Source organism: Mesoplodon bidens (assembly GCF_964165515.1).
Source record: "Mesoplodon bidens genome assembly, chromosome: 13".
Classification (NCBI taxonomy): Eukaryota; Metazoa; Chordata; class Mammalia; order Artiodactyla; family Ziphiidae; genus Mesoplodon; species Mesoplodon bidens.
Window position 1 is genome coordinate 12,096,144 of NC_138169.1, and position 27,683 is coordinate 12,123,826.

General features: G+C 47.1%; 1 protein-coding gene across 1 annotated transcript in view; it reads left to right on the plus strand.

Annotated features, from left to right (window-relative positions):
- KSR2 (kinase suppressor of ras 2) overlaps window positions 1–27,683 on the plus strand; it is a gene marked incomplete at both ends in the record, with an annotated part of 400,411 nt that overhangs the window by 212,580 nt on the left and 160,148 nt on the right. Inside the window, one exon of the mRNA XM_081251970.1 lies at window positions 20,977–21,161. Within this exon, the coding sequence (XP_081108096.1) occupies window positions 20,977–21,161 (185 nt within the window). The remainder of the gene's footprint in view (window positions 1–20,976; window positions 21,162–27,683) is intronic.

Here is a 27,683-nt window from a genome sequence, read left to right on the forward strand (position 1 = left end):
TATTAGCTTGAATTTTACCCCTGCTCCTCAATTTAATTTGCAGCTCATGGCTTAGCTCATGACATGTGCTATCTTCCTGGTTGCTTTTGCATCCACAAGCGATCTGGGATGGACACTGTAGATAGTGATGGAGACAGCCATATAGCTTAGGGATTCTGTACCGAAGCAAACAGGGGGCAGGAGGGGGCCTTTTGCAACATCTTGATGTGATGGCTCTCTTTGCACCCAGCACGGCCTTTGGTGGGCAGCTGTCTATCTCTGTCAATCTGCCAAACCTCTCCGATATGTAATTCATCTTGATGCTGCAGTCACACTGAAGGCAGCAGAACCCAATGGGCTGGTGAGTTTGCATATTCAGGAGGAAGAGGGGAGCCTCTTATTTAGTTTCCCAGGTGCCTTTGGCTTAAGGTGAGGGCCAGTGACTCAGTGTCTAGTGCTGCAATCTTTCTTTGTAGCAGTGAGACACCAGGTTGAGTCATTTCCCAAAGACTTAAAGACTGTACTTGACATTGCTCCCCTAATCGGCCAGTTGAGACGCCGATCGCCCTTGATTCCAGGGCACTGCAGAACAGAGTGTCCAAAAGTGCAGCAAGCGTCTTACGACTTTAAAAATCCACTTGCACAGGTTCCCATCTCTCCTCCCATCCCCTCAAAAATACGGCACTGATTCTTTTGAAAGTCACCTTTGTGGCATTGTCATCCCATGTCGGCCCCCCCCTTGAAGCCCTGTTCCTATTTTTGAGAGAAGGTTTGCAGATTTTCCTCCGAATCAGAATCTGTTTGCCTGTGGTTGGAAAACACTGCCTGGCATTTAGAGATGCAGTTTCCTTGGAGATGGAAACATCTGCCTGAAGATCTGGGGACCTGCGTGACCACAGACCAGCTTTTATGCCTGGCAGGAACTGGAGAACAGGTCTCTAGATGTGGAGCAGAAGCCATAGTCCTGTTTCTCTTTTCTAAGCCAGCCCAGTGCCACAGAGTGAGACCCCTTTGATGTGGTAATGTGAGAATAAGAACTGACTTTTTTTTTTTTTTAAGATCTCTGCCATTTAATTAACCTGTATGCTGGTAGCAGTTAGTTCAAGACGTTTAAATGAGTAACACACAGCCAAATTCCCTTTATATCTGCTCATGTCAAGGGCTTAGGGTAATGGTCGACTTGTTAGTTTTCTAGGTTAGTAGGGAGAGGCTGGGTTTCATTCATTCTTCCAAATACTATTTCTTGAGCTCCTACTGTGTGCCAGGGTCTTCTCTAGACACTATAGATGTAGCGATGAACAAAACTGTCATGACTCTGCCCTCCTAGACCAGAGGTCACAGAACCATGACCTGTGGACCAACTCTGGCCCACTGCCTGGTTTTGTAAAGGAAGTTTCACTGGAACACAGCCTTCCTTCTGTGCTTCCCTATCTCCCTTCTTCCTCCTTTGCTTTATTTCTTTTCCTTCCTTCTTCTCCTCCTTCATTCTTCCCTCCCTCTCCTCCTCTCTCCAGACTTCCTTCTTCTCTTCCCTCCCTCCTTCCAGATTACACATTACACTGACAGTAAGCATTTTCACTGTCAAAGCTTCACATACATAGTCAAATGTGGGAGTTTCTCCAACTCTATTACTCCCACTCCTTTCTTCCGGTTCTTATTCTATGACCTTAAATACATCACAGGAATAGATAGTAAATATATTCAAACATTATGCAAATGTATCTATACATATTTATGTTTATATATATTTATATTTGTAGAGAGGAACTCACACTAGACGTGTTGCTGGGCAGTTAGTTTTCTTCATAAATACGTGTGTCTTGGAATTTTCCACACCTGCTCGTGGAGAACAGGAGTTGGCAAACCAGGGCTCGGGGCCAAATCTGGCCCACTGCTTGTTTTTGTAAATAAAGTTTTATTGGGACACAGCCTTGCCCATGTGTTTATGTGTTGCCCAGGATGGCTTTTGTGCTTCATTGGCAGAGTTGAGCAGTTGCAATGGAGACACCCTAGCCTGCAAAGTCTGTAGTATTTACTATCTGGCCCTTGTAGAAAAAGTTTGTTGATCCTGGCTATAGAGCTACCTCATTCTTTTTTTTTTTTTTTAAATAAAATTTATTTATTTATTTATTTATGGCTGTGTTGGGTCTTCATTGCTGCACGCGGGCTTTCTCTAGTTGCGGTGAGTGGGGGCTACTCTTCGTTGCGGTGCGCGGGCTTCTCATTGCAGTGGCTTCTCTTGTTGTGGAGCATGGGCTCCAGGCTCACAAGCTTCAGTAGTTGTGGCACGCGGGCTCAGTAGTTGTGGCACGCAGTCTCAGTAGTTGTGGCTCGCAGGCTCTAGAGCGCAGGCTCAGTCAGTAGTTGTGGTGCACGGGCTTAGTTGCCCCACGGCCTGTGGGATCTTCCCAGACCAGGGTTTGAACCCATGTCCCCTGCATTGGCAGGCTGATTCTTAACCACTGCACCACCAGGGAAGTCCTACCTCATTCTTTTTAAGGACTGCATAGTATTCTGAAGTGTGGATGCATCGTATTTTATTAAATCACTCCCTTATTAAGATATTTCCTGCTTTGCTCTCTGTACCTACTCCAATGGGGACCCACTAAATAGGGCTGACCCTGCTGTGCCTCAGGTTTGACATAAATACTGGACTTTTCTGATGGGGAAGGTGGTGAAGCCTAAGGCTTCAATGCTTGCAGCAGAGATGGGCTGTGTGCCTTTTGCAGTTGTGTCCCCATGGCTGTCCTGGAGAGTGTCTTTTGGTGATAGCTTTCCTCCAGCCCTGACCTGGCCTAAACTCTCAGGCCTTGAAGTCTGGTTCTTGGACAGCCTGAGCAGATGCCAGCAAAGTGAATGGTCCTTTATTTCAGAGAGTTAGCCTGTGCCACACCTGCCAGTAACAGTACAGACCACTGTCTTTGATGTGGAATTACCAGGCAAGGCAGTGGTTCTCAGGAGTGTGGAGGTGGCTTTGGAAAGCTTGTTAACACACAGATGTCTGGGCCCCAGCCCGAAGGATTTGAGAAACTCTGGAGTCAAGAGTCTGACATAGTGAAAAATGGAAACTCAGCTTTCGTGGTCTCTCTCAAGGATGCACTAGGGGTCTTGGATTGCAAACAATGGAAGCCAACCCTGGCTGACTTAAGCAGAGAATGGACCTACCTACACAGAAGATTCTGGGATAGCTCCCAGGATCCACTGGAAGGCTCAGAAAGGAGCAGGATCCAGGGTGTCTTGGAGGCTCTAAGTAGCAGGAATGACTTGAAAGGTTGTTTTGGGGGTGAACCAGTAGATCAACCGAGCTTCAAAATTTTTTTCCACTATGTGTCACGCCGTTCAAGATTCACGTTCCCCAGAGAGATTCCGATGGGCCTGATTTGGCACCTGGTGACTTGCGATGGGCAACGTCTATCCCCTGGCTGACACCCCCAACAAGATTGTGCACGGAGGAGAGAGAATTCCCCCCAAAAGTCGGGGGGGGATGGTGAGTGCTCAGTGGTCACAATCAAATGTCCACTGCAAAGCAGCCAGACAGGCCATTGACTAAGATTAAATACCTGAGTTGTGCTGAGCAGGAAGAAAGCACATTAAGTTACAATCCCTGGTGGCCCTGCCCGCTGTAGTATTTGACCCCCAGTGGACACATTTTGTATCATAACAAGTCACTGTTGGATGCAAAAGTTGAAATCGGGTGGAAGGCCTTGGTATGAAAAGCAAAACAAAATGTTGATTTCAGACAACAGTGTTCAAACTCACACGGAAAATGTTTCAGACCTTCTTCTTAGGGTCACCATAGGAAAGTCATGACTTCTTGGAAATTCCGCACTGCTGGGATCATAGCGCTGAGGTTTCATAGTCCTCACGCTGACTCATTTGCCCCCCACAGAAGCAAGGGGCAGACAGGGGGTCTGGAGAGGTTATCCCACAGTATAAATAAGAAGGCTCGAAGACTCACAGATTCTGACCCGCCCAAGGTCACGCTGTAAGTCTGGAGGAAAGAGGGCAACATCACAGAACCATCACAGTGAGGATGGATGAGCTTTTAAGGATGATCTGCTCTAAGCCCTCATTTTACGAGTGGAGAGGCTGAGAGCCTGCTGAGGTTAAGAGGCTGGCCCCGAGTACCCAGCCGGCCCCTGTACTGTCTGAATCCTTCCCAAGCCCTCAGAGCTGGCACATGCTGCTATCTGTCTCACAGACTCTGATGGACACATTTCAATGTGGATCTCATAGAATCACCAGACAGAAATATGTGCTTTTTAGGAATGTCTGTAAAGATTCACTCCCAATTAATTTTCCCAAGGTAAAGGAAGCTTCTTTTTTTTTTTATTAGTTTCTGCTTTATAACAAAGTGAATCACTCATACATATACATCTGTTCCCACATCCCTTCCCTCATGCGTCTCCCTCCCTCCCACCCTCCCCATCCCACCCCTCCAGGCGGTCGCAAAGCACCGAGCTGATCTCCCTGTGCTCTGCGGCTGCTTCCCACTATCTATCTACCTTACATTTGGTAGTGTATATATGTCCATGCCTCTCTTTCACTTTGTCACAGCTTACCCTTCCCCCTCCCCATATCCTCAAGTCCATTCTCAAGTAGGTCTGTGTCTTTATTCCCGTTTTACCCTTAGGTTCTTCATGACATTTTTTTTTTTTAAGTTTATTTATTTATTTTTTTAATTAGTTTCTGCTTTATAACAAAGTGAATCAGTCATACATATACATCTGTTCCCACATCCCTTCCCTCATGCATCTCCCTCCCTCCCACCCTCCCCATCCCACCCCTCCAGGCGGTCACAAAGCACCGAGCTGATCTCCCTGTGCTCTGCGGCTGCTTCCCACTATCTATCTACCTTACGTTTGGTAGTGTATACACGTCCATGCCTCTCTTTCGCCTTGTCACAGCCCACCCTTCCCCCTCCCCATATCCTCAAGTCCATTCTCAAGTAGGTCTGCGTCTTCATTCCCGTTTTGCCCCTAGGTTCTTCATGACATTTTTTTTTTTAATTCCGTATATATGTGTTAGCATACGGTATTTGTCTTTCTCTTTCTGACTTACTTCACTCTGTTGAGCTATTTGTAATGAGGTGGATAGACCTAAAGGAAGCTTCTTTGAAGAGTTCCATAGGAGGCAAAATACTCACGGTTTCCCTGAAGAAACATTTCCAGCTGACCTCTCGCTTTGCAGAGAGAAGGCTCTTTGCTGGCTCACCACTGGGCAGACAATTGTCAATTCTGCCTTTGCTTAGGGCGCTGACCCCAGGTGCTTTCATGGGGAGATATCAGGGTGTTAAGAATCAATGTGACAACATGCCTTCGTGCCCCAAGCAAATTCAGGTCTTAGGGAGGCTGCAGTGTATTTTAGGACCAAGAGCACTGAGGTCAGACAGAACAACTTTCAAGTCCTGGCCTCTGCCCCTTACATGCTGTGTGACCTCAGGTGAGTGGCTTAGCCTCTCTGACCCTCTGTTTCTTCATCTGGAGTGGACGATGCCCATCTTAAAGACTAAAATGAGCTAAAACCTATAAAGTGCTTAGCACTAGGCTAGGCTCATAGTAAGGGCTTAATGAATGGCAGCTCTCACGATGAGAGCCAAGATACCTGGACTGGAAACGGACAGAGTCCACTTAGCAAATCCCTGCTTTGAAAGGAAAGGGAACCAGCCTCAAAGGCCATAGTGACTTGCGAAGTAATGACAGAGCCAGGTCAGGAACTCGGCCTCCTGCTTCCCCACCCGGCAATATTAACAACTTAGCACATGGCCCGCCTCGGGGTCACCCTGGACAGGCCACACTACCCCCAGTAGGGTGGGTGTCACGACTGGGGGTAGTGATGCTGCCGAGTTTCCCCTTCCTGACCCTTTCCCTCTCTGTCTCCTTTAGGGTTTCTGATTTTAGGGTATGTTTAGTTAAATGATTCCCTGCCCAGGGGGAGGCCAAGAGAAGGGAGAAGAAGCCAACAGCAGCCATCACTTTTTGGGCTTATGGAAGCCTGCCCACATCCTACTGGCCCCAAGGAGACAGCAAGAGCAGACCTTTGCACCAATTTATCTTGGAAATTGTCTTTTCTTCAGGCCAGGGGAGGGGGAAGGAAACCTAAAAGAAAACATCCAGCCACATGCCTGTGAAATCTCTGCCTAAAATCAGTCATCCTTTTTAATAATGAGGGCTGTCATGAGCCTTGGTTTGGTCGGAAATGATGGCCTGTGTAAATATTTGGTCTGTAACTGATTTATGGGTTTGGGAACAAAAATATAAGATTAGTTCCTAATCACAGGGATACAGGAAAATCAGTGGGCCTGGATGCCGGCACAGATCAGGCCTGGAAGGCAGAATTGAGGATGGCTGTCTGGGTGAGCTCAGATGGGGTGGGGGAGGCTGGAGAGGGAGCCGTGGGCTTCTGGATTATTCCCGTGGGGCAGAAGCAGTGTTGTCCGTGTCCAGGTCAGAAACTGGCCGAGACCAGCAAGATGCCCAGTTTGCAAGTGTGAAACTGGTTGTCCCTGGCCAGCTCTGAAATCAACAACTTGGACAGCTCCAGGTCTGCACAGGCACTGCTGTAAAATGGGAATATATACCGTCAGCTCTTACAGTGGAATTGACAAAGCAATTAGGAATTGGCTTTGAAGTCAGTTAAATCTGTGATCACACTCTGAGCCTTTATTGAGTTGTGTCTTGGGTACATTAGCTGTGGAGAACCCCAGTTACCTTCACTGCAAAATGCGGGTAATAATTGTTCCAAGTCCAATGAGATAAAGTGTACAGAACACAGCGTCTGACCCGCAGCATCTCAGTGAGACCAATCTTAATGCTGACATCAGCAGTCCCATGAGTACTAGAACTCAAACCCTGCCCCCGCCCTGGTGGCTGATTTGGGCTCTTACCTTTCCTGCAGGCTAACTACTCCCACAGCCACCCCATGCAACAAATGCCAATGATTAGAAATAAATATATAGGGTGGGTACCAGCCTGGTGCCCCCCCACCCCCGGCATCAAGGCAAAGTGGGTGCACTGGAAGGCTACCCCTGCCCCCGACTCACTTTCAGGAGGAGCCCCCGAACATTCAGGTGATGAGACAGTGGGCTCACTTGGACTTTCAGACATTCATTTCATTAATTGAGCTCTCACTATATGCCAGGCCCCGTACTGGGCCCTGGGGATCCACAAAGAGCAAGTCAGACACGATCCCTGTCTCCCTGTCCTTCTGGTGCTTCCAAATGGGTGGGACGGGTCCACGTTCATCAGATAATTAGAAAAACAGATGTGTATTCCAAAACTGTGGCTGGAGCTTGAAGAAATGTCTAGGATCTATGACAAGACCCAGCTAAACCCAGGAGGGGTGGGGTCAGGATGAAGAAAGGAAAAACACCAAATAAAGTCCAGGTGGCAGGGTGGCAAGCTCTTGGGGTGAGCCAGGCGATGGGAAGTGGGATTCAAGGGTGAAACAAACCAAAGGGCTGGTTTGTTTCAATTTTCTAACCTTCAGGTAAGTCCAGGCCCTACTAGGACAGGGGTGGGCAAGCTGCGGCCCACATTTGGCCCAGGGCCTATTTATATGGATAGCTTTATTGGCACATGCCCTGCCCATTCACTCACCTGTTGTCTGTGACTGAGCTTGCGCTACAAGGGCAGAGTTGAGTAATTGCAACAGAGAGCATAGGGCTTGTGAAGCCAAAGATATTTACTCTCTGGCTGTTTACCGGAAGTTTGCTGACCTCTGCAACCGGAACATCTTTCCTTTCCTCTTCTGATCATTTTTTGTCTCCTGTACTCATCCCGGATCTGAAGCGTGTCTTAGTCGATGGGAGGGGAATGTGTGTATGAGGACAGTTTGCTCTTTCCTGAAATTAAGTCTTAGTAGAAAGTCTGTTGGATATTGAGAGCTGATCTGTTACTGAGCAAAGTTTAACCTTAAAAAAAAAATACTATGTATCTGTGCTTAAGACATTTTATGTTTTTCAAGTGCATATTTATATATATATATGTTCATATATAACATATATTTATATATAATGTATTCATTTAATTATATATAATATATAAAGATACAAAAGTATGCATATATGTTTAGTTATATATCATATGTAATATATAAAGATTTAAAAGTATACATATATGTTTAATTATATATCATATATAAAATATAAAAATACAAAGAGTATAAACATATATGTTTAATTTTGTATAATATATAATATACAAATACATACCATCCATACAATTTATATAATATTATATATAATTAATATTATATAAAAACATAATATTGTATAATTAAACATATATATATGTTTAATTTCTAGGAATCTATAAACTACCACATTTTAATATCTGTCGACTAAATCTGAGATACCAGTTACCAGTTGACTGGTACCAGCCATTTGGGAAACAAAAACCCATCTCAAATTTGATCTTCAGTTTAAAATTTGAAAAAATAATGAAACATCATTGAAATATTAAGTAACAATTGTGCACAGTATTCCATGCCCATACCTCTGTTTTCTAGAGTATTTTTTTTCATTTCAATAAAACAAAGAGGAGAAATTCAAGCAAAAAATACAGCATGCCATTTAAAGATTACCTTTTATTATTATAGAAGAATACTCCTGTTACTAAGTTCAAAAGCCAAAGGAAAGTCTAAAAGTAACAAAGTACCTACTCTGGAAATCCCGGGCTGCCAACTGCCTCTCCTAAAACCTTAGACGTGAGTGTATCCATCTAAGACGGGGGGTCCCTATGACGCACCGACTTAGGAAGCATCTCCCGTCTCTTCCTCTCACCTTCCTCACGGTGAATTGGCCAGCAAGTCCCGGGAGAGCTGAGTCCCAAATACCTCCTCTCCCTCCACCTCCGTGACTGAGACCTTGGTCCAAGGCACCACCATCTTTTGCCTGGGGGCCTCCAACAGCCTCCTGTCCGGATCCCCTCATCCCATTCTTGCTTCCACCACGGGTCAACTCTCTACTCACTGGGCAGAGCCATCTCTTAAGAACAGAATCAGGGTGCATCACCTTCCTTCGTAAACCTCTCCAGCAGGTTCCCATCGCCCTCACAAGCAAACCCCCTCTCCTCACAGTGCCCCCACTGTCTCTCTTCTCCTCCCTCCCTGTGAGGTGACCTGCCCTGGCCTTGACCTTCCCTCACTGCCTGGTCCCCTCTCCCTCTAGATCTTTGTAAGGCTGGCTTCTCCTCGACATGCAGGTCTCAGCCTAGATGCCATGTCTCCAGAGAGGCACTACCACCGAGTCACTACATCCTCTGATTCTAATTCTCCATGTTGCTCTTATTATTAACCAGTATTCCCTTATTATTTCATCTGTTTGTCTGTACCCTCACCAGGATACCAGCCCAGGGAAAGCGTGGTTCTTGTCTGCCTCCTTCATTGCTAGAGTCCAGCATGTTTTTCATTAATATATATCTTTTTTTTTTCATTAAAAATTTTTATTTATTTATTTATTTATTTTTGGTTGCATTGGGTCTTCGTTGCTGCGCGTGGGCTTTCTCTACTTGCAGCGAGCGGGGGCTACTCTTCGTTGCGGTGCGCGGGCTTCTCATTGCGGTGGCTTCTCTTGTTGCAGAGCACGGGCTCTAGGTGCGCGGGCTTCAGTAGCTGTGGCTCGCAGGCTCTAGAGCGCAGGCTCAGTAGTTGTGGCTCACGGGCTTAGTTGCCCCGCGGCATGTGGGATCTTCCCGGACCAGGGCTCGAACCCATGTCCCCTGCATTGGCAGGTGGATTCTTAACCACTGTGCCACCAGGGAAGTCCTAATATGTATCTTTTAAAGACACAAATGAGGTCATACTGTATACATTGTTTATTTATTTATTATTTTTTAATGTTTCTTTACTGTGGTAAAAGTCACATAATATAAAGCATACTATCCTAGCCATATTTAACTGTACAGTTCAGTGGTGCTAAGGACGCCCACATTGCTGTGCTGCTCTCACCATCATCCATCTCCCGAATTTTTCACCTTCCTAAACTGAAACTGTGCCCATTAAACACTAAGTCCCCATTCCCCCTCCCCACCCCACCCTCACCTCCCGGCCCCTGGCATCGACCACTGTACGCTGTGACTCTATGAATTTGGCTATTCTAGGTATGTCATATAAGTGGAATCAAACAGTAATGATCTGCACCTAATTGTCTACATTGTTTTGCCTTTTCCTTCACTTAATAATAAACATTGGTGTTCTCGCGATCCCGATTCTTTTAAATCCCTACACAGCTCCATCAAATGGAGTTACCATTTAATACCATTTAATGGACCAGCCCCCTATGATGCATGTTTTAGCTATTTCCAGTCTTTTTGCGAAGCAGTTAATTTTACTGTTGGGAGAGGAAGGGTGAAAATCAGAGAGGAGAGAGAGATGGGACGGAGCAGATGCTCCAATAGCAGAACAGTGATCACCTCACCCTGTAATGCCGGGAACAGGGTTGTTTAGAGCAGCAGAGTCCAGAAGAAGTTTCAGTGATGATGGAAATGTGTTGTATCTGCTGTGTCCAACATGGTAGCCAGCAGCCACATGTGACTTTTGGGCATTTAAATTGTGGCAATTTGAGACTGATGAACAGGATTTAAAATTTTATCTTACTGAATTTAAATTTTAGTAGCCACGTGTGGCTATGGCTACTGTATAGAACAACACAGATTTAGGCAAACGGCTTTAGTCTTACCACTCAGGGATGTGGCCATTGCCTGACCCTGGATGATTCAGGCCACCATGACGGGGCCACAGGGAGAGAAGGGAGTAGGAAGGCAGAGTGTTCATTATTTAGATGCAAAGGTCAAGAGAGACGCTGTCACTTGAGGGAAAATAAATCCCAAGCAGACTCTGGTTCTTGTCAGGATTTTTTTATTTTATTTTCTGTGTGTGATTAACATCTGTGGACAGGGAGTCTAGAACAGGGAGTGGCAAACGTTTTCGGTAAAGGGCCCCTTTGTGGGCCATACAGTCTGTGCTGCAACTAACTCTGCAGTTGTCAAGCTAAAGAATTAACAGACAATGTGTAATGAATGGGCATGGCTGCGTTCCAATAAAACTTTATTTACAAGAGCAGGCTGAGAGCTGGATTTGGCCCACCTTTGGCCCATAGTTTGTCAACCTCTGGACTAGAAGAATCTGGCTGGATCTGCCCAGTTCAGACCAGCAGGCAGCTTCCAGAGTACAAAAGGAGAACAATGCCCCAGGCATAACTCAGGGTTTCTTACATTTTGCACACCCAGCCAGGGTACAAGGCAGCCTGAATGACCTACTTCCAGTGAAAGACGATTTCTGGTGGGTCACACCTGAATTTGAGATTCCTGCTGTGCTTTGGTGAGATACCCACAGTCATAAAGCAGGTGTGGAACACACTCCTGTTTTCTGGCCAGGTCTGTACTGGTGCAGAAGTGATACACAAGGTGGGGCTGCTGAGAACAGAAGTTGGGCTCCTTTTTATGCCCCGTGGTGTCTAACACAGTGCATTGCACTTAGAGTGTGCTTGGGTGGCCTGTGCTGAATTTGCAACCAAGTGCCATATCATCTCTGTGAGCTTCAGTTTTCCCATCTGTAAAATGGGTATGACCGTAGAACCTTCTCCACAGGGCTGTGGGGAGGATCACATGGGTTACTGTGTGTGCAGGGCTGGTGTCTGGACTGCAGTGAGTGCTCAGGGCATGACACAGATGCACGTGCTGAGCTGTTGATGGCAACATAGAGGCAGATGGTTCTGGAGGGCTCAGAGCTGGTCATCCTCGAGCTGAGCCTTTAAGGATGTGCCAGAGAGAAGATATGATAGGGTTCTAGGAGAGTGAAGGCATGGAGGAGCTGAGGTAGAGCTCATTCGAGGTAAGAAGAGACAAGGAAAACAGAGTTGACGTCAAGTGCCTTCATGAAGTAGGAAAGTGACTGGAAACAATACAGATTCATACCAAGAGGATGGTGCCGGGCCTCACGCCTCACAGATCCCTTTTATCTCGTGTGACCCTTCCAAACCTTGGTGATAGCCCTCTTTGAAAAACAAGGAGAAAGGCTCAGAATGGGGAAGCAACTTGCCCAAGACCACACAGCTCGCACAGGGGGAGTGGAACCTCCATCCAGGACTGTATGACTCCCAGGCCTTGATGAGCACATTATTGTATTGTCTGCTGTCCTCATCCACAGAAAACCAGCCTGCACACTTCAGAGGTCCCTTGGAGGTTACTTGGATCACTCCTAAGAGCCACATTTACCCCCAAACCAGATTCCATGACCTGGGAACCATCTTCCTCCCAAGCCAGATCCTGTGTCTTGGGAGCTGGGCTTGGTAGGACAGAGGCAGGTGGTATCTCTTCTCTGGCACCTTAGCAGTGCTGTTCTATACTTTGGGGAAACTCTGCTTTGGTTTTTGCAAGAATCTGTTCCCCAGTCCAGATCTCTGTGTGACTGAGGTGGGAAGGAACCCACATGTGTCTCCTTTAGAGAACCCTTGAATCCTAACTTCTAGTACATGATGAAGATGTCTGGGTCCAGGATCCTGAGCTTTGGGGAAAACCGCCTCCCTGGTGCTGGACTGGGACAGTGTCACATGTAGTTGTGGGGATCTGGGCTCTGGCTTTGGACAAATGGAGTTTGAATCCTGGTGCTCTCTGGACTCAGTTACTTCGTCTGTAAAATGGAACTGCCCATGAGGCTTGGTGATAATATTAACTTGTGCATTCATCCAGAATATAATTTCGGGGGCACTATGTGTCAGGCATTCACATTGGTGAACAAGATTGAGATAGGGCTTATATTCTAGTTCTAGAATATTCTAGAGAGCAAATGAGGGAATTCATACACCAGTAGAATAAGAATTTCATAAAGTAACCAGTCTCAAGTCCATTCCCTAGTGACTACTGTGTCAGAGGCAGTGGGTATTTCTCTTCTTTTAGTGATAAAATTAATCTGAGTGGTGCCAAGGGATTCCCTTCGCATATAATAGGCACTGATGGTGAGAGCCTAGAGGGGTCCCAGAAAGAACACAGTGGAGGGAAAGGGCTGCCTTGAGCAAGCATTCCTCGCTGAGCCTTTTCTCTGGATGCCTTGGAAAATCCTTTTGTAACTGCCCTTCTTCCAGGAAGGTTCACGCCTCCCCTGTCTGGTGTCATCACCCCAGAGATGGGTCAGTGTGGTCCTCAGACCTTCATGTGCTTCTCCCGAGGCAAGAAGTCCAGGGTAAAGAGGAATTCTTTGGTCCTCTTCGTGGATACTTATCCATCTTCTCTTGATCTTGAGTCCTGACCTACTTCCACATGGGACAGACTTTGCCTATAAGGAGCCTCAGTCTGTGTCTAGAGGAAAAGAAATTTCTTGGCAAGGGACAAATGTGAGAAGAGCTCCCTAGCTCAGGTGCCAGGTACTCTGTGAGGCATTGAAGTCCATTATTTCATTGGAGCTTCCTACAACCCTGTGAGGTAGAGGCATCATTAGGCATTTTTACAGGTGAGGACATTGATGCTCAGAGAGGTTAAGTGACTTGATGAAGGTCACACAGCTAGGAAGGGGGAGAAATATGCTTCCTGTATCGCTATTATTTTTTATTGCTATTATTTTTTCTAATTATAGTAAGATACACATAGCATAAAATTTACCATTTTTATTTTAAATTTTATTGAAGTATAGTTGATTTACAATGTTGTGTTTAATTTTTGCTGTATAGCAAAATGACTCAGTTATACATATATATTCTTTTTCATATATTTTTCCATGATGGTTTATCACAGGATATTGAATATAGTTCCCTGTACTATACAGTAGGACCTTGTTGTTTATCCATCCTATAAAATTTACCATTTTAAAGTGTACAATTCAGTGGCATTAAGTACATTTATAATCTTGTGCAACTATCACCACTGTCCAGTTCTAAAACTTTTCCATCACCTCAGATGGAAACCCCAGACCCATTAAACAGTCATTTCCCATTCCCCCTTCTGTCCCCAGCCCTGGGCAACCACTAATCTGCTTTTTGTCTCTATAGATTTGCCTATTCTGGATATTTCATATAAATGGAATCGTCATATGTGGCCTTTGCATGTGGTTTTTTTCACTTAGCTCATGTTTTTGAGATTCACCTACATTGTAGCATGAATCAGTACTTCATAATAGTGAATAATATTCCGTTGTCTGGATAGACCACAATTGGTTTATCCATTCATTTTTTGATGGACATGGGAGTTGTTTCCACCTTTTGTTTATTGTGAATAATGCTGCTGTAAACATTGTGTACAGTTTTTGTTTGAACACCTGTTCTCAATTCTTTTAGGTATATATCTAGGAGTAGAATTGCTGGGTCAGATAGTAATTCCACGTTTAACTTGAGGAAGGAACCATCAGACTGTTTTCCACAGTGGCTGCAGCACATTCCCACCAGCAATGGAAAAGAGTTCCAATTTCTCCACATCCTCACCACCACTTATTATTTTTTGACTTCTTGATTATGGCCATCTTAGTGGGTGTGAAGTGGCAGCTCATTGTGGTTTTGATTTGCATTTCCCTAATGGCTAGTAATGCTCAACATCTTTTTATGGGCTTGTTGGTCATTTGTATATCTTCTTTGGAGAAATGTCGATTCAAATCTTTTCATTTTTTTTTTCTTTGCGGTACACGGGCCTCTCACTGTTGTGGCCTCTCCCGTTGCGGAGCACAGGCTCCGGACACGCAGGCTCAGCGGCCATGGCTCACGGGCCCAGCCGCTCCGTGGCATGTGGGATCTTCCCGGACCGGGGCACGAACCCGTGTCCCCTGCATCGGCAGGCAGACTCTCCACCACTGCGCCACCAGGGAAGCCCAAATCTTTTAATTTTAATCTCACTTTTTAATTGGGTTGTTTGGTTTTTTTTTTTACTGTTGTTTTAAAAAACTTTTTGTAAGGCATAAGTTTAATTCAGAAGTAAAGTGCACAATTTTTGTGTACAGTTTGATGCATTTTTATTTATCAATCCACCCAGGTGACCGTCACCCAGTCAAAACAGAGGACATGTCCAGCCCCCAGAAGGATTCTTGGTTCCCCTTCCAGTCAGTAACCTCCCCAAAGAAAATCACTCTTCTGGGGTCTCTCACCATAGATTAGTTTTGCCTGTTCTTGAACTCAGCGTAAATGGAATAGTAATGGACTCATACAACGTAGAACTGTTTTGTGGCTGGCTCTTTTGGCCCAACACTGTATTTTTGAGACTCAGCCGTATTGTAGTATAGCAGTAGTTTCCTCTTTTTCATTGTCATGCAGTAGTCAAATAAATGAGTATACTGCGATGTATTTATCCATACTACTATTGATGGACATTGAGATTTTCCCCAGTGTTTGCCCATATGAATGACATTGGCATGAATATTCTTACACAGGTCATTCTGTGGACATGGGAGGTCATTTTGGTTAAGGACATAATACCCTGGGGTGAAATTGTTGGGTCAGAGCATATGTTGAGTTTCAGTAGATACTGTCAAATTGTTTTTCCAGATGGTTGTACCCATTCACAGTCTCACCGGAATTTCCTGAGAATTCTGGTTGCGCTGTATCCTTGCCAACATCTGGTGCCGTCAACTCTATTTTAGCCACTCTGGTGCGACCTATACTAGAATTCACTGGACATTTTTTTTCCAGCCAGTGTCTCTTCCTCCATCTCCTTTGTTCTTCCTCATCTCCTTCTTCCTCTTTTTCTTTTCCTGCTCCATCTTTCTTTTCCTTTTCTTCCTCTTCTTTTAATTCTTCTTAGTGTATTTTACATAAGGCTGTATACCGTGAAATAACTGCATGAAATTATGGATTTGGTGTACAAAATCAATATTTCAAATTTCAACTTTTAAAATACAAAAGTGGCATCCACGTCTCATCTAAAAGCATTGCATGTTCCTCCACACCTGGGGAAATGCAGCTTCTGTTGTCTGACTGACTCATCAGTGCTCCTTTTTTTGCCAGGGCCCCTGTTGATTCTTGCCATGCTCTGGGCATGCTTAAGCCAGAAATGAGGGTTGTTGCCTGTGGCCAAGGACCACAATGGATTCTCAAAAAACATCCTCCCAATGTTAGGCTTTTCCAAACCTCCTCCTTCCCCAGGCTCGAGCAGCTGAGCCGAGGGTCCCTAAGTACTCCCCTCACCTCCACCCCTTCTCACCCAAGAACTGGTGTTATTCTTTGGCTTTGAAAGGGTCTTTCCTGGAGACCTCCTCTTGGGTAATCAGATCAGGCCAACTGCAAAGGATTTAAATGGCCCAGTTTGAGAGGGAGGGGCAGCTCACGCAGCTCCGGGTTAGACCAGCAGGCATTTTTTCCTGTTTGGGGAAATGGCTACTGGATTAGCACTTTGCTGCCCAGGGTGGTGTGTGAGAATGTGTGTTTGTGCCTGTCCTCCTGCCATGCCTGTGAGGAGCCTGCCTGTTCCCAGCCCTGTCATTTCCTGCCAGTCGGCAGGGCCAGATGCCCCAGACCCCATTAATGCTGTGCTGAGGGGTTTGGCTGGTGAAGGCTTTCAAGTGCAAGGGGACACAACCCACACTTGAGGAAGCTGAGGGGCCGTGTGAGCCAGCGGCTCGGCTTAGCTCAAAATCCAGCAGACTTTGGGGAGAGGAAACGGTGCAAAGCCTAAGCATCAGTCTGGGACTTCCCTTGGCAACCTTTGGGATAAGGCTCTGAGAGGCTAGCTGGCAAATGGGCATTGATCAGGAGGCTTATGAGTACAGAGCTGTCTGCCAGATCCAGACAGAGGTGGCCAGAGGCTGGCGAAAGAAATAAGATGCATCTCCGCCCTCAAGGAGCCCATATTTGAGAATTAACTGGGAAGATGCTGATAAACAGTCCTCCTGACTCACAGATCGAAACTGGGACACAGTCCTTTAGAATTCCCCGCGCCACCCCCCGCCCCCAGATGGAGGATGTCAGGTCCTAGCCTGAGCTGGGGTACATGGACGTGGTTGGGAGTCTGTGGACCCGGCATCTGATCTTGGCTCTGCCACTGTGGCATGCCTGCTTTGTGTTAGGTGCTGGGGATACACATTCTTCCCATGTGTGTGGGGGACACAGGCCATGGGGGAGACAGACATTCAGTAACCACATAAGTAAATGCAGAATTCACATAGTGCTAGGAGCACATGTAGCCTAGAGATCTGACTAGTTCTGAGGATTGGGGACAGTGTGTCTAAGGAAGTGATGCCTAAAGGTGAGCAGGTCTCCACTAACAGGATGGGGAATAGCGCCCCAGGCAGAGGGACAGCATGTGCAAAGGCCCTGAGGTGGATGACAACTTGGTGTGGTCAAGGACCAGGGAGATGACCAGAGTCAGAGCGTGACAAGGTGACGGTAAAGAAGTTGGAGAGAGGGTGTTGAGGGTGCTGTGAAGCTTTTGTAAGCCATGGGAAGGGAGAACAATGGAAAACCTTTGGAAGTTTTTAAGCTGAGGGTGACATGATACAATGTACCATTTTTAAACATCACTAACTGCTGGGTAGAAAATACATTGTAAAGAATTTAAAGTCAGATGGTGTTATTCAGCCATTAAAAGGAATGATGTTTTGATACATGCTACAGCATGAATGAACCTCAAAAACATGACACTAAGTGAAAGAAGCCAGACGCAAAAGGTCACATATTGGATGATTCATTCCATTTATATGAAATACCTGGAATAGGCAAATCCTTAGAGACAGAAAACATTAGTGATTGCCAGGGGCTCTAGCCAAGGGGAATGGAGAGTAATGGTTTCATGGGTAGAGGGTTTTCTTTTGGGATGAGGAAAATATTTGGGGTGCTAAATAGAGGTAGTGTTTGCACAGCATTGTGAATACTTAATGCTACTGAGTTGCTCACCTTAAAATGGTTAACTTTATGTGAATTTTACCTCAATACAAAAAAGACAAAGCAAAGGGGAACAAAAGTGGGATTAGGATTTTAACAGACAGCAGCAGCAGTAGCTTAGGTGAGGGAGGAAGGTGGCTTGGTCCAGACCTGTGGGCTGGAGATGGCAAGTAACGAACCAATGCGAAGAGGTGAGAATTCTCAGGATCCTTGTCGTTCAAATATGCTATGCAAGTCAGGAAGGTTGGAAGAACTTTTCTAGAGGCCAACATTGGACTAGGCCTTTGCTGTCCCTGGTAAAACAAGCACATTTTCCTAGGCCCAGTTTGTGGTCCAGCCTGCCATGTCAGAGAGCCCTTCCAGAAAGCGGCATGTCCACCCAGTGCTGATACAGCCCCAGAGGATGGAGCTGCCCGTGCCAGTGTTTCATTTTGCTGCTTTCCCCAGAATTGGCCCCATTTCCAGAAAAATACATTTATGTAATAGATGTCTAATATCCTGTGAAGATCATGGAGAGGATGTTCTTTTTAACTGCATCTACAGGATATACTGAAAAATATCCACTAAATTTTAGTCACAGTCACAGTCACCAGACACAGTCGATTGTGTCTGTTTTCCCCTCCAAGCATGTCTGGGTAATGAGCACAGATGGTAAAGGTGAATCCTACATCCTGTCTACAAAGACTTCCTTGGTGGGTGGGAAGCGATAGAGAATTTCCTTCCACTTTCTCGGATTAAATAGCCATTCATCCTCCCACTTTCTCTTCTTCCTGTCCTCTCTTCCTCCCTTCTTTCTATCCATCTTTCCATCCTACCATCCCCTCCTCCTTCACTACATCCATCCATCCATCACCCTTTCATCCTTTGACCTTTTCACCCTTCCATCCATCCATCCATCCATCCATCCATTCTTCCTTCCATCCATCCTCCCCTTCCCCATCCTTCCATCTTCTTATTCTCTCTTTCATTCTATCCATTTGCCCTCCCATTCTTTCATCTTCTCATCCTCTCTGTCCTTCATTCATTCCATCCTTCCACTTTTCACCCTTTTCCCCTCTATCCACCCACCCATCCATCCATCCATCCATCCGTCCATCTGTCCAACTAACATTTATTTATACACACCCCTTCTCTGCTCCCTCTGTGGCCATGAGTGAAGCAGCATTGAGCTACTGTTACACCTGTGCTGGGTTAGACTTGCTTCTTCTTTTTATTTTATTTTACTTAAAAAAACTTTATTGAAGTATAGTTGATTTACAGTGTTGTGTTATTTTCTGCTGTACAGCAAAGTGAATCAGTTACACATATACATATGTCCACTCTTTTTTAGATTCCTTTCCCATTTAGGTCATTACAGAGTATTGAGAAGAGTTTCCTGTGCTCTACAGTAGGTCCTTATTCGTGATCTGTTTTACATATAGACTTGGTTCTTCTTGTACAAGGGACCTGGCCTCATCACTTAGTGGCCCGGTGCCTCAAGGCTGCCATCTGTGTTTGGGAGATCATCATGGTACCTGTTGCTGCAGGGTTTGACTGCATCCTCTTAATCTGCCAAGGGTCGTGGTGGGTTGAGGGAGCTGCTGGATGTTTCAGGTGAAAAACATGGCTTGGCTTCAGTTTTTGGCTTCTTCAAGGTTAAGCCCCTGCTCTACAGACAGCCACTTTAACCTGGTCCTAGTGACGTTCACATCAGGTCACCTGAACCCTCATTCTGTGCTGGGCCCCGTGCCAAGCACGTGATCCCGTAGCATCGTCATCCATCCTTCTTAGGTAGGTGCTGTAGTTTCCCCCATCGTCCAGGTGAGGACACTGAGGCACGAATAGGTGAGATCACTTTCCTGAGGTCACAGTCAGGACCCAGGCTCCAGACTCCCTGACCCCAAAGCCTGCAAGTGTAACTCCTACATTGCACTCCCTCTGTGTAGACGCCTTTGTGACTCTCCACCACTGGACGCTCGTGTGGAATGAAATGCCGCCACCCCCGCTGCCTGCTCTTCTGCAGCCACGGTTCGGTTCGGGGTGAGCCGGCCAGCGTGTGCTGCTCTAGCAGGAGGCGCCTTCCTGGGCCTTGCTTGCAGACCCCCGCGGGGACGAGGAGCAGGGCTGCCCGCGCAGGCGCTGCGGGGGGCAACTCTGCAGGCACACTTGAACTCCTTAAAGCTGAGGGGAAGCAGACCTCCTGGAGAGGGTGACTTTTAGGCCGCCTGTGTGGGAGGCTTCTAGTTTTAAATGAACACCCCTTCCTGGGCCCTGCATCCGGATCTGTGAACATTTGCGAGGCAGGTTTGCTTTGGCCACAAGAGGGCGCCCAACTCCTGGCCACACCTGAACACTGGGGCACTGGGGGAGTTGGGGGTTGGGGGGAAGGCGGTGAGGTTAATTTTGGACCAAACTCTCTTCAACTGATCACCTAAACTCCTGGGGAAGGGGAGAAATGTTTCAGAACCAGCCCGAGAGGTACATTCTATTCAGCTGGGGCCGAGCTAGAGGCTGAGAGCTCCAAAAACAAAAACCACAGGTTCCGACCCTCAGGGAGCTCACAGTCAGGCCTGGAAGATGGAGAATTAAAATGCAGCGTTATGAGTGGCCGTCTTCATCCAGATCGATCATTTAATGAACATTTCGTGAGCACCTACTGTGTGCCAGGCTCCGTGCTGGTTACCAAAGATGGAGAAACGAACAATACAGAGTCACTGGCCTCAAAGACCCTCAGTCCACTTGGGAGACAGAGCCTAAAAGAACAAATTTGGAAAATATAGGGACGTGCAGCCACAGAGATATATAGAGAATATTTTAGGAGGATGGAGGAGGAACACCAACCCAAGCTAGGAGGAAAGGGGGAGGATCAGGGAAGGCTTCCTGTAGGAAGAACACTCAACCCTGGTTGGGATGGACTGGGGTGTCAAGGAAGGCTTCCTGGAGGAGAGGACACCAGAGTTGTAAAAAAACATATGGGGCCTTGACCCGACAAAGAAGGGGAGGGTTTCCCAGGCCATGGGAAGAGGATAAGGCAAGGGTTGGAGGTGAGAAGCAGCACAAAATATGTGGCTGGAGCCCAGTGGGAGGGAGCCGGAGAGGGTGGCAGGGCCAGATGGAGGTGGGGAGTGGTTACTGGGGGCCACGCTGAGGAGATTGGGTCCCCCTGCTCTCACTGTGTGTGCTTAGGGATACATTTCCCTCTCTTCTTTTTTCCGTCTCCCTTTCAGAGCCAAGAAGAAAAGCAAGCCGTTGAACCTCAAGATCCACAGCAGCGTGGGCAGCTGTGAGAATATCCCCTCCCAGCAGCGCTCCCCGCTGCTGTCCGAGCGCTCGCTCCGCTCCTTCTTCGTGGGACACGCGACCTTCCTGCCCTCCACCCCTCCCGTCCACTCCGAGGCCAACTTCTCCTCAAGTAAGTGCCCAGCAGCTGCACCTGCTGCCCTCCGCGCCCGGGGCGCGCCTCTTCTTTTCCTTCCGCGAAAATACTCGGGAAATGCGCGCGGAACACGCCTCATCCGCCGTCCTCCTGCCGCCTCCACCTGCGGCACTTATGCCCCTGGGGATGGTTTCGGAGAGAAGGGGGCATCATTGGGAGGCTGTTGTCATTGGTCCCATGTGCCTCCTCTTTTTAGGCCTGCAGGTGTGTAGGGATGACAGCGGGAAGCAAGCATGCAGGGCATTAAAGGAAACATCAGCCTTTTTCTCTCCTCTGCTTCTCAGCAGTCTGGTCACAGGGTTTTTCCTGGCCACTGTGAATAAGGCATCTCTGATTCAATTTCGTAATTTTCTCCCCCACCGCGGGTCAATGCGCATAACCTTTACATCTCAAAGATGGATTTGGGTTCAAACTGGGCTGAGCATGGCCTGGAGTGGCTTACATTCTGCTCCCATGAATTTTGCAACAAAGTGGTTATTCCTGGGAGAGGAAATGGAACTTTCTGGTGATCAAGAGCTGAGGTCTCAGAAGGCGTTTAATCTTCTCTGCCTAGAGGCCCCTTTTGCTGAACGGGCACAGATGTGGTCAGAGGGGAGCCCCTGAAAAAAGCCCAACCAGTCCGCCAGCCAAGACAAAACTTTATTGCCTGGGAACTCAGGAAGAGGAGGGTGTGCTAGAATTTGTAGGAAATAACCCCTTGCCCTTAATACAGCCAGACTGTGTCCACATGTTGATGCTCTGATAAATGATAAGTGATGTTTACTGAGCACCAGTATGTGCTACTCACCCACATGTGTGACATCATTTAGTTCTTGCAATAATCATTGGTACAGATGGATTATTCCCATTGTATAGATGAAGAAACTGAGGCCCAGGGACATCAAAGAATTGCCTAAAGTCACACAGCTATGGAGTAGTTGAGTCAGGATTTGAATCTGATTCTTTCTCACTCCAGAGTATACAAGCTTATCTGTCATGCCTGAATTGATAACCAAGTTCCTCAAATATCCAGTAGGATACCTGTCTCTAAATGTGGGGTTCTATTCTTTACCTTTACATAAGGGTTTTAAAACTATTTTTAAGGAGGCCATGGACCCTTTAAGAATTGGATGCAATCTATTAATTTTCTCCCTGGAAAACTGCACACGTAACATCCAACATAAATGTCCAGTGTCAAGACTGTTGGGTTCAGAACCTCTGCCTTAGCCCAGCTGGATGGTTGACCCGGGGCAGAACCGTGAACTCAGTTTACAAGCCACAGATGTGTCTCATGAGTCCACTGCAGGAATCAGTGGAGGGTCTGGTACCAGAAGAGACTTGTGTGGACATCAGTTAGGATAAGTTCCAGAGCCTGGCTTATCTCAGTGCCCAGAGGGTAGAGGCCCTGAATCAAGCAAACTAAAATAGCACTCACGACACACGTCAGCACCAGAAGGCCAATTTATCAATTTGTCAAGAGAAATCACTGTCAGAGAGACTAGAAGCACTCCATGACGGTGGGTGGGCCTGCGTGGCAGTCAGAGGGCTGCGTGGTGAGCCTGGACGAGAAAAAAGGGGATGACATATCCGATCGATGTGTAATGACAGCAGGGTGGGGCAGGGTGTCATGGCCCTGGAGGGAGCTGCCTGGGTTCCAGTCCCAGCTCTGCTACTTTTGAGCAGTGTGCGAACCTCGAGCAAGTCAAGAGCCTCTCTGAGCCTCAGTTTCCTTAATCTGTAAAATGGGGATAACAATAGCTTCATGTCATAGATGGTTGTGAAGATTAGATCAGCTCATATTTGTCAAGTTGTCTGCACAGTAGTTGGCACAGAGTAAGTGCCTGATAAATGACAGCTGTTGTTCTGATGTTTATTGCCTCCTTAGCCTAGTAGCATTTCCATCCTCTGGCTCTATGGTTAATTTTGAGGCTGTGGCTAAATGCCTTTCAGTTCACACTCCCCACTTCCTTACGGCCCTAAGAGTGCTTGGAATTTACCTTGGCGTGATGCTGGGCGGCTGCTCCCAACAGCCATCTGTCTTCGAGCATCGCCATCCCGTGAGTGAATGTCAGCATGGCCACCTCAGAGGGCTTGACCATAGCCCTGCACTTTAATTCTGGCCAGAGTAGAAACATTTCCAGCTTGCTGAAAAAAAGAAAAAAAAAAAAAAAAAAACACAACCCACAGACTTGCACTTTCAGACCTCTGCTTCTGCCAAAGAGTTTTGCAAGGATTCACCATAGCTCCCCACTTTTCATGCCTGCCCCATCTGCATCTGAGAGGAGAGGCTTCCCTGCTTGCCTGTGGGCAGGAGCAAAGTTCTGAATTAAAATCAGCTCCTGATACTAAGATGCCCTAGAAGCACTATTGTCTTTTTGGACAGTCCTGGTCCTTGTATGCAGAGAGGTTGCTCTCTGATCTCCCAGGAAGGAGAAAAATAGCATTTTAGTCTCAGTGGGGGAACAAGTGTTTAACCCAAATATTAGCTGGACCCCTATGGACCAGTCCCATTTTCTTTGATCCTAACAAATGATAGAAACAGAGGCAGCCTGTTGGAATAGGCTCCAGATCAGGAAATGAGACTCTCTCTGCTGAAGTCTCAGTGTTGTCACCAATTGTCTGTATGACCTTTGTCCCTGCTGAGCACATCAGCTGCATTGTCACAGTTAAGATTCACTGCACTCTTTGAGGCAGACATCATCGTTCCCATGTTACAGATCAGGAAACTGAGGCTCCAAAAGGTGAGTGATCTTGCCCATGTTGTTGATTTTGAATCCAAATGCAAATCTAACCTGCATCCCGTCTTCCTGTCTCTATCTGGGTTTCAGTTTCCCCAACTGTACAATAAGAGACTCCACGCAGGTCCATTCCAGAGCTTAGAAACCCTAAGGCTTACCCAGTGAGTATGCAAAGTGGCTTTTCCTAGGCAGATCTTTTGACTCACTTAGAATGCTGATTTTGGAGTCTCCAGGCCAGGGCTGTTGGGAGAACACAGCTGCTGGCACCGGCTCCCCCATGCTTCCAACAGTCCCGATCTCATGTTACTCTGAGTTGCAGAGGAGAACTTCCTGCCTCTGGGCCCCAGTGCCAGCCTTCCTCCCATGACCCAGCCAAGGGAACCTCTGAGGCTGTGTCCCTGCCAGTCTGAGTCTGTCCACCCGTTTCTCACAGTCAGCTCTGGCTCTGGCTGTGCTGTGAAGGGTGGTGGTCCTGCATCTTGTTACCCTTCATGGTAATGCCTGGAGTCAGCATTAGGAAGATTCCAGCTGCAGAGTGGCCGAGTCTTGGACCCTTGGGGTGCCTAGCCGCCTCGGATGGGCTGCGAGAAGCACTTACCTCCTTGGGGCTCACCCTCCTTCCTTGGTCTGAGGGTGACAAACGGGGAGAGAGGGAAGTAGAAGGAGCCCTGGCTTCTGAGGAATCTGTCTCTTAAGGTGAGCTATGGACGAAACATAAGATATTAGACTCTGCTGCTCAGTGTGGAAGATGCTGACTCAGGAGTGAACCTGTTTCCCAGAGAAGTAGAGAACCACGGACTTACATCTCCATCCTCGCTTTATTTATTTATTCCATGCTGCCTTCATGCATGCCATGTTACCCCTGTGGTATCTGATTGGATGCCCTCCACCCATGGACCATTTTTGGTCCAATAAGCTGTGTGTCTTTGGCTCCTTGGAGGGCATCTCTGATCCCAGCTGACTCAGGTAGCCTCTATGATCCCTGTAAAGAAGCTTCTTCAGAATGAAAAAAATGCCACCTCCATCATCATTCATTACTGGCTGGCAGAAGTGATTTGGGGTTTGTAGCAACTAAGTGGTGGCTGACATATCTTTGGGCACATCACTGAACCTTGTGGGCCCGTTTCTACCCAGCAAGGATGTAGTGAGAACAAAATGAGGAAATCATGTAAGTTTCCTAGCACAGGGGCCAGAGCTTAGAGCCCTGAAGATCAATAAAGGGTAGCTCGGGGAGCTATTGCTGTACATTATGTGATGGGATAGCTTGTAACAATGATGAAAATGATGGTAATAATAGCAATTGGCATTTACTGTGTGTTGACAATGTCCCAAGCATCATCAGTTCAGGAGAGGCCATTTACTTCTATTATTTTGTTTAAGCTTCACAGTCCTCCATCAGGTAGGTACTATTATGATCCCCATTTTACAGATGAAGAAACTGGGGCTGAGAGATTTAAGTAACTGGCTCAAGGTCACAGGCCAGGAAGGAGGTGGAGTTTGCAGTCATTCTGAATCCGCCAGTCTGCAGTGCTGGGGTGTGAAATGGCAACGCTGTCTCCACTGGAACTTGCTTGCTCAAGAAGTAGGGAGCTTAACTTGTTCAAGGTTTCCCTCTGGCACCCTTGCTTAGTTGGAGGATTGTATGCTGGGGGCCAGCCTTGCTCCAAGGATGCCTCTTGTTCACCAGAGCGTTGTGCTTGCTCAGCGATCGGCACCCATGCTGGCTAGCAAACTATTACCCCGCCGGACTCTGGTGCTGATATTTAGGGGACCCACTGTGCCAGGTGGTAGCCATTCCTGTGGGGGCCAGGCAGCTGCAGAACGTGACCAGAAGATGTCATACTGAACACCTCTGGTAGAAGGTTAGGAATGATGGGGGACTTTTGCCACCTGCAGTTTTCTGGGAGTTCATTAGCTGCCTGGGGGTGGGAGGTTGAGCACGTCAGGGCAGCAGCTACAGAAGCCAACAAGTGACTGAAGATACCCGGACATCCCCACCTTGGCCCCAGTGGTACCAGCTGGAGTTTGATATGAGGCCCCGATCTTATGAAATATTGTCCTTCACCAGGTGTTTGAAGGATAGCATGCCCTCACCTTGTCCCATCTCACCGTGCCCTCTTCTCATCTCTTCTCCAAGCAACTCCTGTTCTTTGTCCTGGAGACACAGCAACAGGTAGCTGACCCTCAGTTGAGGGCCCTGAGGCTGAGTCAGAAGCCTGATTTGTTAGGGTGGCCGCAGCAGGTAGCGATAAAGACCGATGAAGCCGAGCTGTGGCCTCCCAAGAAACCAGGCACTGGGAGGGTTGTACAGAGACTCAGGATGGGGGTGATTATATATTGCGGTTTAATGATCCTTGAGACCAAGTTTCATTACCCTCCCTCCGCCCGGAAGAGGGGCAGGAGGAGTGCGTGTCTTGACAAAAATCGGCTGCCTGAACCATATTCTCATCTCAGAATCAGGAGAGATTCTGAGAAATTTGCGTCTGACCTGATTCAGTGGTGGCAATTCCAAGGGGAAAACATATATCCTGTTCATATATCCTGAAGGAGTTTTCTCCCCAAGAATGAGCCGGCGGAAGGCCTGCTCCCACTGCCCTCACCCAGGAGACACAAGAAGCACCCATGTCCCATGTCACCTGGCATGTTTGCTATATTTAGAAACCAGCAGGTCGCTAACACGTACTGACCATCTGCCCTTGCCTGGCAGGTGCTGGTGTAGGTGCTTTATAGGCATTCAGATATATACACCTGGGAGCAAGTGAAATGATACAGCAAGTTTCATAATGAAACATTCATTCCTTGCACCATCCCTCTCCCAATCCTGCCTTTTAAAAACCCTTTCTGTGTCTGCTTCCTCTGGTGGACACTTCCACAATTTAAACTAGGTTGTACCAGTTTGTTGTGCTCAAAGCGTGTCCCAGAACAGCACCACCTGAAAGCTTGTGAGAAATGCAGATTCTTACTTTCCACCTTCCAGACCCACTGCATCAGAAGCCCTGGGGAGTGTCTAGGATCCTCTATGTCCACCAGCCCTCCAGGGGGTTTTGCATGTGAACATTTGAGCATCACTCGGTTATATGTCATTTTGTTTAAAGCTTCTTTTGGAAGTAGTTTCAAACTTATAGAAAAGTTGCAAAAACAATACAGAGGATTCCTGTACCCCTTAAACTCAGAATCACTAGTTTTTAACGTTTCTTTACATTTGCTTCCTCTCTCCAGTTCCCCCGCCCCCAGCCCTGATTTCTCCCCCTCTCTCTCTCCCTCCCTCTTTCTCTCTCTCTCTCCCTCCCTCCCTCTCTTTCTCTCTCTCTCTCTCTCTCTCTCCCCCTCTCTCTCCCTCCCTCTCTCTCTCTCTCTCCCCCCCTCCTTTTGGTGGACCACTGGAGGCTAGGTTGTATACTCTCTTGTATAACCACACAGAGTTACCAGATTTAATAAACTTATCTGATCAAGACTTGCATCTAACCATCTTCCAATTTCAGCAATTTGTCTCAATAGCATCCTTCAGAGCATTTTTTTTTTCTGGCTCAGGATTCAGTATGGGGTCACCTACCGCACTTAGCGGTTGTGTCAAGGGCTTGTGTCAAGGAACAGTTCCTTAGCCCTCGTCATTTGTGACTTTGATATTTTCGAAGAGTAGGGACCAGCTGCTTTACAGAATGTCCTTCAGTTTGGGTTTGTCTGATGTTTTCGCATGGTTAGACTCAGGCCGTGCAGTCTTGGCAGGACTTCTATGTAAGGGGTGTTGTGTTTTACTTTGTGCAGACCCTCTTTGTGGGCC